Raw genomic sequence first — 13002 nt, 5'->3', positions numbered from 1 at the left:
CAGGGCGCCTGACCTTTCAGCTGTGTTTGGAATAATTGTTTCATTTTATTGTAAATATTCAGATTTTCTACAAACTAGTTTCAATATCTTTAATATGGTTACAGCAGAAACTTTGCCATCATTCAGTTTTGAAAGTATCTTTAACAGTTTTGAATACGTGTTAACATTTGAAAAGCAGAGCAGACGTGCAGTATTTTGCAGGTGGTGGAGTACGAATGAGAAAAGAGTTCATGGATTTTGTCACAAAAGCAATAAAGAATTATTCACAGTTTGTTCCACACAGACTTCCACCTCTCAGACTGTGTGAAGAGTTTTGACAATCACATTTCAGTTTTGACCAGTGAATGTTAGCGATCGAAAAAAAACTGTAAGTGAACAAGCGTGTGTACCTGTGAGCGTGTGTGTGTGTGTGTGTGTGTGTGTCAGTGTGTGATAATTTACAGCCTTTCTGGGACGACTGACGTGTAGCTTGATTAAATTCGTGACCTTCACCACCAGCACAAGCAATCAGCAAGCGAACACACACACTCACACCCCGCATACTTAACACCTTCTCGCACACACGAACATGCAATCAGCACCTGGCGGATTCTCGCCCATCATTGATCCAACCTATTCACACACAAACACACGCTTATATGCATACACACACACACACACAAACACACACACACACACACACACACAGGGGAGGGCATCTATCGAATTGCATTTGAGACACCCTCATTTTCTTTACATGGGGTTTTGTACACCGTAATACTGTTTACCACCGTGGCAGAAAAAGCTTGCAAGGATGGGAATGCCAGGCCTATGAATGTATAAATAAACACATGCGTAATCTATATTCAGATTACCAAAGGGAAAGTCAGGAATTCCATTTTACTGCCTAGGATGCAAAAGGGAAATCATTCAGGTCCCCAATCTATTTCAGCAGGCTGCTCCTGTTGAGCCGCAGCACGGTTTTCCCTCCCCAGGTTTACGACTCCACATAATGACTAATATGCAGCCAGTGTAACAGTCGCAGCAATAGTCATATTATGTTATTGTGATTATTGCTGCGAATGCGATTGTGTATTTTTGTTCCCCGGGTTGCCTGAAGATCTAAAGCTTATATAACAGGAATGACAGTTGATCTGCTGTTGCACTGTGTTATTGTACTGTACGGCCCTGTGGTTATACGGGCCTTCAGCCTGATGTAAAAGGATCTCACGTAGACTGAATGTCACAATATATTAGATCAAACTTTGTTTTCCTGTTCTTTGCCGTGGGTGCTGCGCGGCACATCTTATGACCTATCAGTATCTATCTATACCTCTGTTGTTGCACAAATCCCCATGTCGTTGTGGGTTTTTTGAACATTTTCTACCTTTTTGCGTCTCTGCTCTTCTTTAGACTCTCCTCAACTTTCACAAGAGCAGCAACATTTAACTGATGATTAAATTAGTTGTCAACTATTATATTGAACACCAGCTACTTTGATAATCATTTTATTAATGAATGATATATTGATTTGAGTAATTTCTTAAGAAATAAATGTCTAAATTCTCTTTTTTCAGCTTCTCTAATATGAACATTGTCTGGTTTCTTCAGTCCTTTATGAAAGTAAACTGAATATCTTTAAGCTGTTGCCAAAACAAGACATTTAAGGAAGAACAACTAATTAATGTATTAATCAACAGTGAAAATAATCATAAGTTGCAGCCCTAATTTTCACACAGCCTTAAAAGATAAATCTGGTTCATAACTGTAAAACCTAAAATAATTCTTTCTATCTGTTATGATATCACTTTAATCACCAAGTTGAGATCCGGGAACTTCAATCCTAAAGTTTGTAAATGAGCCAACAGATTATTCAAACCCATTTAGTTAAAGGTAAAACTGAAAGTGAACGCGCCTGAAAAGTTTGTAAAATTCCCTCATTGCACAGGAAGGGTGTGTGCTTCCACAACTGTGGTGGGAACACTAAATTAAAGTTGGACACAGGCAGTTTGGAAGAAGCAAAATGGTGAAATTATTTTCCAGTTAAGCACCGGCTACTCTGGAGGTCAGTTTAAAAACTGTCTGATCATCTAACTCCACATATTTGTTGAATACTTTTTATCACTGCCGCTGTGTTCCCAGAGCTCAGCAGTTACTCTGACGAGCGTAATGTTATCATAACTGACAGACTTAATCTACAAAAATAATATCCAAGATGTAATAAACTGGAATTATCCTATAAAAGCAGTTCAGAGAAAAGGGATGTAATCCTAAAGGAAAAACAGTCTTAAAGGGTCAAAACTCCAGCAACACTTCATCATAAAATGTAACAGAAAAGATTAAAATAAACTGTTTTTTTATAGAGATAGTTCAGATTTTTTAATCTGGGGTTGTATGAGGTACTTGTAGATAGTCAGTATGTAACCCACAGTAGAAATTGGTTGGCATGCCCCCAGTTTGGAGCAATGCACTTCTGTGGACGGGGTCAGTAACAAAAAAGAAAAGAAAAACAACATCAGTACTACATTTAGAATATTTTTCCCACTTTACTTTGCCGTCAGACAGCCATTTCTGATGGGAAACCGTCGTATCTATAAGCTAAATATCACTCTCTCCAAATTAACCAAACTCTATAGGCAAAATCAGTAATTTTACCTTGCAGAAAATGGGAGTTGCTGGCCTACCACTGCCTCGATCTGTTAGTTTGTTTTTATTGTTGTGTGAATTCAGTGTTTTAAAAAGATAGTTTGGATTCACCAAGGTCACACAATAACACAAACAAACTAACAGATTGAGGCAGCAGTAGACCAGCAGCTCCATTGTTCTGCAGGGTAAAATGACTGATTTCACCTATAGAGTTTGGTTGGTTTGGCGAGAGTGATATCAGAAAAGGCTGTTCAGTGGCAAAGTAAATCATTAAAAATATTCTCAATATGGAATAAAAACAAATATTGATTGTTTTTTTGGGTGGAGCTTTTTAAAACCCTGTCCACAACCCTGTCCATTCTGCAATGCTCGTCTTTATGATTAATAATCATTGAGTCAAATCTGCATCATGTGTGGTCGACTTGTCAAAGCCTCTAACCTCGTGTTTATCTGTCTCCTCTGTCCAGCGTGCAGACCTGGGACCTACAAAGCCTCAGCCACAGATGCCTACTGCACCAAATGTCCCCCTCACAGCTCGTCCCCGCAGGAGCAGGCCGTCGAGTGCGTTTGCGAGAAGGGATTCTACCGCGCCGAGACCGACCCACGCTCCATGGCCTGCACACGTGAGTGACGCAAACACTGGCAAAAACTCAAACACACGCACGTTATTAGCTTCAAATACAGTCATACAGTTGGAAGACAATTTCATACCATATTGTTTATTCGTTGCAGTCAAAAATTTGCATTTGGCTGTTTGTCATACCATAACATGGAAAATAAGTAACACTGACTGGATGCGTTTCATATAATTAGTATGCAATGTATTCCTGGAGGAATTTACATTGCATGGCTGCTTTACATTTATTTATTTTTCTATCTATAATCCGTCAATGCATTTTCTTCTTCCTCAGCTGTTATTGGTTTACACAACACTGGAGACACATGCATACAACGCACACACATCCACGTCTGTCATCTGTGTGGTTAGGATCCACAGATGAGAACACTGATACGGCGGGTAGAAATCTGATGATGTTTCTTATTCTTTGTCTGCTTCGCACACACACACACACACACACACACACACACAGAGTCGGGGGGGGATCAGACCACATCCTCGTGAAGCGAGAGAGAGGAGAACAGAAAGTATGAGGAGGGAGGATTGAGCGAAGGAGGGGGACAGAAAGAGATGGATTGAGATAGACGGAGGCCTGTGGGGGTGGGAAAGGGCAGTGACACGGTGGCAGTGAGAGACTGAAGTAAAGAGATACGGAGCAACGCACACTCATGCACGCACACACATACCGAAACCCATTATCAGGTTATGCTAGATTACACTCATTAATCGTTGTAGCAGGTGAGATGTCTAACAGTTGGTGTTATCAGCTGGAAATGAGTAACGGTTCGTTCAAATATGTATGGGCACACCCGCACACATGTGCCTCTGAAGAGCACTGAGGAGGATGGAGAGGGCGAAAATGAGGGAAGGAGGAGAAAAGGTGAAAGAATTAGTAATGGAGAGGCATGGAGAATGACACTTAAGGCACAGGCAAAGAATAGAACAGTGGGGGAAATAGTGGACTATCAGAGGCATATAATCTAAATGTCATAAAAGGCCGATCAGTAGAGGCGATGATGATGGACAGTTAAGTGTGGCCTATAGGGAAGAGGGGGGGATGGAGAGAAAAGAAAAAGACAGAATTAGCGGGATCAGTCAGCACACCCTTTCGGGAGATTTATGACCGACAGCCTCAATTATCCCCAGCATGGCCTCCATCCCCCACGCCGAGCCCCCACCTCCCCTCCCCCATCCATCCCGCACTACAGAGAGGCTCACTACTGGGAAGGCTAATCAGGAAAGTCCCAGGCTCTGCAGGCGGCCCCCTGGGGCTCACAGCTCTGCCAGGACCTGATGAGATGTCAGGCCGAATGGGCATCGACTGCCAAATTTCCATACGGTTGACATACCTGTACCGTGCTGTGAGCAGCCATAATCAGTAGCTTCCATAAGAGTGCAGGAAAACAGCAGGAATGGCATGGATGGGTATTATCTTGATGGAGGCTTGTGATACACTCAAGCTGTCCTTCTTTGACAATAAACTGAAGTTACCTGCCCATGAGAAAACACAGAAAAAGGCCCAAACGTGGGTGTATTTAATCACCGAACAAGGAGTTAGGGGTTAGGCCTAACTTTAGTGACAAAGCCAGCATTTCCTGTCGCTGCTTCACAACAAGATCGCATTCAGACAGATAATAGGTACCTGATAATTTATTTGGTATCACCTCCAGAGCATGTAGAATAAGGTTGAGCCGTAGTGGAAATACCTCTAATTTGCAGCCCCTTCATTCATTTCAACAGGACAGCTTTGTCTGGCAAAATTGTTGAATCTGGCTCAATTCTTCCTGCAACACAATACAATTAAATACATAAAAGACCATATTCTCTTGTAGATTGTAATATGAATGCCATATTTCTGCTTTTTACTGGATGAAAGATAAAATGTTTGGTGTAGTGATAAATTCAAGAAGTTGTACAAACTTTCTTCTTCATATTATAAACTGCTGTTCAGGGTTTTGGTGTCTAATAAACCTTCAAAGTCATGGATCTGTTACACAAACTGGAGTTAGATTTTGTTTCATCTTTTCTCCAGTGCCTCACAAGACCAGTGTGTAAGATTTCGTAGCATCTAGTGGTGCGGTTATAGATACCGCTCGCCTCCCCCTCCCCTTCCCAACGTGTAGGAGAAACTACGGTTCTGTAAAACTTGTGAAAAATGCCAAAGGTTTGGTCTGTCTGTTCTGGTCCACTGCAGAAACTTGTTGGTTTTTCATGGTGACCTCTGTGGAATAGAACGGACAAAGTTATGAATATTATACTCCATTTTTGCCAGTAAATCCCCCACCATCTCACACACTGGACCTTCAAGCAACAAATATCTTCCAATGCAGCCTCTTACATTTTTATTTTAACGCAGGGCTGTTTTCAGTCTGAATCTGAACACCCGTTATTAAAAGAGTTCCACCGGTTTGATAGTGGAAAGCTTCAACATGAATCAACAGTAGCTTTAAGAAAAAACAGACTTCAATAAGAATCAGATAAAAAAAAAAGCAAAGCAGGGTGAACAAAAAGCAGTGGGGCTGATAGCTGATGCATGCTGGCTCTCCACACCACGGATGGAGCATCTTGTACGCAGCCAGTGGAAAAGCGAGGGGCGTACTGCGAGCGCCATTCAAGTCACATATCCACTGTCCAATACAAATATTTTTGTGAAGCTGAACAGAATCTCATTGGATTTAAACTGAAATTTGTTAGAATCCCTAAATTTGTAGCAGGAAATATTAATTCTCATGCCCCTAAGCTGCTGTTTAGTTCTGTTATGCTTGTCTCTGCTCCTTGATACGTCTTTGATCCATGCACACACACACACATGCCAGCGAACAGGGAGTGTCAAATTTCATTTTGTCTGCTGTCTTTCATCATGAGCAAGCACAATCAAATAACACATACACGCATTCACATCTGAGGGGGAGAGAGTCGAGTATCCGAACGAAAGAGACAAAGCAGAGGTAGAATTTGAGCTGTGCCCGACTCAGAATAAAGTTTCCTCTGACTCTGACTCTGAGGCCTCTCTTCCTCCTGGAAGTTTCCTCCGACTCAGAGCTACTGCGTGTTCGTGGTGGGAGTATGTTCAGGCGTTCGGACTCGTCCTGGGTCCAGGGCTGCAGCTGCCTGTGCCGCGAACATCTTCACCGAGCAGAGAGGGCGAATTGACACAGTGGAATGATTTTCCCCCCGGAGAAAAAGCGAGGAGCGCTCGCTCGCTCTGCAGCTGCTTCTGGGGACCGAAATGTCTCCGAAAGTACACTGCACACTGACTGAGGAAAAAAAAAACTGCTCATCTTGAAGAATCTCAGTCAACTGAGGGCTCTCCAACTAATAATCTGAATTTCAGGGGGCAGCCTGAATTTACACTTCACATATACTACATAACTCTTGACATTTTAATTTATGTATCAACATGAACACAGTTAATCTAAAGGTATAATACAGAGCTTTTGTGTGTCACTGTATCTCAGCTTCCTTGACAATGATTAGTGACACTTTTTGGACTGTGTGATACACCAATCATTTCAGCTGGTGTTCAGAGTAATATTAACTGTTCTTAATCATAAAATGTACTTGAGTCATGAGACAATGACACTGGGCACGTTCTATAGATCACTGCCCACTCACTATTTATTGTCTGCAGCCCTAAAGAGTATCTGTTAACTTCACATGGTAAAATCCTCCCTGCAGCCGAGTATCGACTCTTTAACTTCATGTGAATTCTCTTTAAAGATGGATTTAAACTCCGGGAGTGTAATATATTCTCATACCGTCACATTTACAATCAGCCAAGCTCTTTTAATCACTGTCCGTTCCGCAGCTATTCATTAATCGAGCTAAGTGTCCACCCTCTGGCTGGAGTCAGTTCATTCATTTTTAATTTAATCAATGAGAATTCTGTTCTTAATAGAAAGTGCAGTAAGTTTTGGTAATGAACATGAACAAAATGCATGTTAAAAGAATGTACATTTGGGGGGAAAAATCATATTCATCAGTCAGTATTTCATGAGCTGGCACTGATAAGGTGTTGTATAGTAGCTCAGCGGTGAATATACTGGGTCTTGGTCAGTATGTACAGTGCAGCTCATGGTGCATGCTGGGAAAGCATGGTTTTTGTCTGTATTGTGTGGCATATATTAAATTATTACTTTTCAAATTAATATAATAAGTGTTTTATTTTACACCATTAGAGGTACCCTGTGGAGGTTTTCAACACTGGTACTGCTGTAGAACAATGCTTTTAACAGACGGTCCCCACTTTGTGCATAGTCCTGCCGATGTGGCGCTAATGTGGCATGAAATTTAGAAATGTGCCAAGAAAGGCAAGGAAGAAGACTGCTAGCAAGTACAACTCCAATGTCATTAATGTAGGTTAACATTCCTCTGCAAAATCTTTTTGAGGAAGAAAATGCATCAAAGAGACGTTTACTGCATATGTGAAAAAAGTTGGATAAAGCATTTCAGCAAGCAATCTGAGAATTTGCCTCAGTGATGTCACTTGAGTGACTGTCAGCTGGGGCTGAAGACTTCAAGTTCTTTCTAAACTATCCATCATGAGTCTGACAGTGTTATAAGATTGCAATGTTAAATCAGTGGATTTAAGATGTTTATGAGGCCACAAGGATCCACACAATGCCTTTGGTGAGGAAAGGCAAGATTACTTTGTTTGTTTACAAAAAACCTCCACAGGGTACCTTTAAACTCCTCATATTTGCTTCCATTAATTTCCCAGTAGGTTGGATAAGAATCTACTTGTTCGCAGAAATAAATCTGTCATCTTCCTCCAGGTCCTCCATCTGCTCCGGAGAACCCCATCTCTACAGTGAACGAGACCTGCGTCACCTTGGAGTGGGCGCCACCCAGAGACACGGGAGGCAGAGGAGACATCACCTACAGCCTCCACTGCAGGAAGTGCTCCGGTGACGGCAGGAAGTGCGCGCCGTGCGGGAGCAGCGTTCATTTCGTTCCCAGACAGTTTGGTCTCTCGTCAGCCACTGTGCTGGTCACCGACCTGCAGCCGGACTCCAACTACAGCTTCACTGTCGAGAGCCAGAACGGCGTGTCGGACCTGAGTCCCACACCAAGAGGAACAGTCGTCATCAATGTCACGACATCACAGACAGGTGAGACAAGGCATGCATACTGGGAATTAGGGATGAAACGATTACCAGTGTCAAAATAAACCACAGTAAAATTCCATATGATTAGGATTACTGTTTCAAATTATAATTATTAAATCAGTGTCTGATTATTGCACTCAGAGAAAATACTGTTCAGCCACCAACCAAAGTTAGCAACAGTCTCCTAGACGAAGTGGAGCCCAGCAGAGCGGAGCCACGGTCTCTATTTTCCTTCCAGTTTGTGCTTTTAATACATGACAGGCTGGTTTTAGCCCCACTTCCCACCTTGGTACTTTATGCCATTTACAAGATTCATTAGGAGAACACAGGTCAGCTCAATTTGTGTGAATTATTAACGTGAAAATACTCCAGGTGGTCTTTCAAGACTGACTGTGGAACAAAACACTATTCTAAAAGCAGGCGTTTTATGGCAGGAACATATTTTTCCACTGTAAAACCTTTGGTTACACCATCAATAAGAGTCTTTTATTCACTTCGATCTACAGACACAATCAGCACCCGTCTTTTACTCAGGAATGATCAATTGTTGACCAGATGAATGTGAAGCATGCACTCCCTACTAAAATATCCCCCACACCATTACACCACCACCAGCCTGAACTATTGATACATCAGGATGGATCCATGCTTTCATATTTATGCCAAATTCTGACCCTACCATCTAAATGTCCCAGCAGAAATCGAGACTCATCAGACCAGGCAACGTTTTTCCAATCTTCTATAGTCCGATTTTGGTGAGCCCGTGTGAACTGTAGCCTCAGTTTCCTGTTCTGAGCTGACAGGAGTTGCACCCGGTGTGGTCTTCTGTCGCAGCAGCTCATCTTCAAGGTTCAACATGTTGTGCGTTCAGAGATGATCTTCTGCATACTTTAGCTGTAACAATTAGTTATTTGAGTTACTTTCTATCATCTTGAACCAGTCTGGCCATTCTCCTCTGACCTGTGGACCATCCTCTGTAAACCCTAGAGATGGTTGTGCGTGAAAATCCCAGTAGACCAGCAGTTCAAAGTCACTTAAATCACCTTTCTTCCCCATTTTGATGCTCAGTTTGAACTTCAGCAGGTCGTCTTGACCACATCTACATGCCTAAATGCATTGAGTTGCTGCCGTGTGATTGGCTGATTATATATTTGCATTTACAAGCAGTTGAAAAGGTATACCTAATAGAGTGGCCGGTGAGTGTATATTTTCAATTGCACCTTGGACACATCCCTGCCTTCCCCCCTCTGGATTGCCACCTAATGAATGTGTAAACAAAGGCATTTGCTGCCACAGAAGGCTCTTTCACAGTATAATTCTTATGTGTGGCAGTGCGTTTTAGGATTTAAATTGCAGTAAAAGCTTGAGACAAAAGGGATTCTGCAGGATTTCACTGATATCCACTTCTAAAGGCTGATAAGAAAACAAAATCCTCCAGGCAAGAACATATTCATCAGCATGAACAGGGGATTTGTAGGATAGCGAATTGAGTATTTTTCAAAATTGTCTCCTGATTGCAGTGTGCTCGCAAATTGTTTCAGGCTTTTGCATGACAACTAGAAAATTACTGCTGTGCTGCACCACTCTGATACCACAAAATGGCACCTCTGCACCTCTGCCTCCTCATATATAATCACATGTGCACATCTCTCATGGTGTGGGACTGTGGGGAGAAAAGTGAAGCACGTACGACAGGGTGGTGATGACTAACAGGCCTCGTACGACGGATGTGTGCGTAATAACAGGAGGAGGGAAGGTGAAAGGGGTGTAGGAGGTCGTTAACCTCATTAACATCCTCACGTCACACATGCTACTCTCGACTACAGTATGTCACACACACGCACACATTTACACACACACAAGCACAAGCAAACACACACTTTCAACCCACGCTCTTAGAAATAAGGGTTCCAAAGTGGCTCTGAACCCTTTTTAGAAGAACGGGTTCAAGGGTTCTTGACTCATCTGTAGGATATGTTTTGGTTCTTGTGTTCACTCAGAACACAAGAGTGTTAGAAGTGAAACTCCTTAGAAAAAGAAGCGATTTTAGAGCCCCCTTGATGGGTTCTAGATGAAACCCTTGGAATATAAAAAGGGTTCTCATTAAAAACCCTTGGGTGGGTTCTAGATGAAACCCTTGGAATATGAAAGGGTTCTCGGTAGAACTTCCATGGTGTTTTCTAAATGGAAACCCTCGGAATATAAAAAGGTTCTTGGTAGAACCCCCTTGATGGGTTCTAGATGAAACCTTTGTAATATAAAAGGGTTCTCGGTAGAACGTCCATGTTGTGGTCTAAATGAAACCCTTGGAATATAAAGAGATTCTCGGTAGAACCCCATGGGTGGATATTTGACGAAACCCATCAAATATAAAAGGGTTCTTAGTAGACCCCTCCTGGATGGTTCTAGACAAAACCTTTGGAATATAAAAGGGATCTTGGTAGATCCCTCTTGGTGGGTTCTACATGAAACCTTTGGAATATAAAAGTGTGCTTGGTAGAACCTTGAGGAGGTTCAAGATAAAACCCTTACAATATAAAAGGGTTCTTGATAGAACCCCCTGTATGGGTTATTGTTAGCACCCTTACAAGATACAAAGGCTCTGGGTGGAACCCCCAGAGAGGGTTCTGGTTGAAACAGTTTCACTCATGTGGGTTCCTCACAGATGGTTCTAGGTACAACCCTTAATGCTGGGTTCTATGTAGGACCTCCTGAAAGGGCTCTGTTGGGTTCCACCAGTCTCCTATGGGGACAAGCTGATATGGTTCCAGTTAGCTCCTTTATTTCTAAGCGTGTACACGAACATGTGCCCCAGCGTGGGTAGGAAGTCACACGGGTTCTGCCGATTAATAACACAAGCAGATCACACACACACTTGTCACACTTACAGCACACACATCGCAGAACGCTGTGATCACACATGTATAAAACACCTTGTAAACTCTCATTAGCAAAATTACATCACACACATTTCAAATGTGGGTCTTCTCATTATAGTAGTAGTATCCATCTGAAATCTCTAACCTCGCCCCCACAGCCCCGCGCTCTCATGCTTTTTTTTTTTCCTCCCCACATCTCGTTGAACTTTACTCTCTCTTTGCTGCTCACGCTCTCTCCTCCTGTTCTTTGTTTGCTGCAGTGAGCGTTGTGTTGAAGGAGAGGCGGAGCAAGGACAGTGTGACTTTGGCCTGGCAGGGTCCAGAGAGACCCAACGGAGCGATAGTGGAGTATGAGGTCATCTACTATGAGAAGGTGAGAGAGATGCACACACACTGCGTGTGACACACAAACTCACTTTTAAAGGGGCACAACACCAATTTTACACATGAAGGTCATCTTTTTTTGTTTGTTTTTTTTACAGAAAGCCTGTGTTACAAAAAGTGTGCAAGTACTTTTAAAGGGATAGTTCACCCCCAAATCAAAAATACATATTTTCCCTCTGGCCTGTAGTGCTATTTATTCGTCTAGACAGTTTTGGTGTGGGCTTCCGAGTCAGACCTTGTTGTGAGCAGGTTCATGTATTTTCTTTCAACCGAACTACAGCCACCAATCAAATCACCGTACTAGCAAACTCAGGACTGCTTATAACAAGATCTGTGGATTAAAACTCGGCGACAATCTAAATGGTAAGATGAAGAATATATATATTTTATGATTTGGGAACTGTCCCTTTAAGGAGACAGATGAGAAGATCAATGTACGTATGTGCTGTAAATATGAATTAGCTTTCCTTAGCACAAAGACCAGAAGCAAGCCAAGCTTGGTATCTCCATCAACTCAACTTTCCTTTTTCCTGTTTCCTGCTATGTGCCAGGCTCATCTATGTGCAAAAAAACCCCAAATATTAAAGAAGATGTTGCTGGGGGGGGCTGTAAAAGGGACATCATTCACATCCTGAGTTGGCTAATGTTAGCCAAACACTAGCTAACTAGCTAGCTACTCAACATCGATCATTAGCTAGCTAGTTAGTTATTGTTTTGCTAACATTAACTAACTTAAAATGTGAATATGTCCCTTTTACAGGAAAGGAGAAAGTTGATTAAGGTACAAAGTCTGCTCAATTGTTATTGGATTGCAAAGGAAAAAGGGGTGGGACTTAAGAAGGGTCTATTCCCAAAACCATTCCTTAGAGTGCAATTCAAAATATTTGGATCAACATTTTAACATACTTAAAACATTTCCTTCCCCTCCTGTTGTTCTCTTCATCTTTATGTTGTCTAGACTTGTAGGACACGGGTTTAACCTCAGGACATCCCTGCAATGACTTGTTCATCACAGCATCTCCCTCACTGTCTTTACTCGCTTTACCTCAATCACCATATCCCTCATGTCTCCCCTACTGCTCACACCAAGCCAATTAAGTACACATCTGTCGAACAAACCTCGTAAAACACGGCCAACGTGATGAAATTAAGCCTCCGTGTGCGTATGTGTGTGTTGGCAGGCATTAGCAGTAAAATAGTGTTAATCCGTGTTGTAGAGTGTCTTCCATTAGGTAGAGTATCAGCCTCTCAGCAGGGAATCAGCTTACTGACAGACACACTTATTCTTTATTCATCCTCCTACACACATATTTGTAAGTGCACACACACACACACACATCTGCAAGGTAGTCGAGGAAAGAAGTGAAGCAGGACGTGAGCAAACACG

General features: G+C 42.3%; 1 protein-coding gene across 3 annotated transcripts in view; it reads left to right on the top strand.

Moving 5' to 3' along the window:
• Positions 1–13002, top strand: part of LOC146317510 (ephrin type-A receptor 3-like) — a 123921-nt gene that overhangs the window by 59250 nt on the left and 51669 nt on the right. For all 3 annotated transcript variants that reach the window (XM_084731943.1, XM_084731942.1, XM_084731941.1), the window contains 3 exons: positions 3093–3248; positions 8020–8355; positions 11492–11604. In XM_084731943.1, the coding sequence (XP_084588069.1) occupies positions 3093–3248; positions 8020–8355; positions 11492–11604 (605 nt within the window). The remainder of the gene's footprint in view (positions 1–3092; positions 3249–8019; positions 8356–11491; positions 11605–13002) is intronic.

Source organism: Lutjanus erythropterus, chromosome 12, assembly GCF_056507025.1.
Source record: "Lutjanus erythropterus isolate fLutEry1 chromosome 12, fLutEry1.hap2, whole genome shotgun sequence".
NCBI classification, from domain to species: domain Eukaryota; kingdom Metazoa; phylum Chordata; class Actinopteri; order Lutjaniformes; family Lutjanidae; genus Lutjanus; species Lutjanus erythropterus.
Note: the sequence above shows the minus strand (reverse complement) of the source record. Positions and strands in the feature narration are given on the sequence as shown.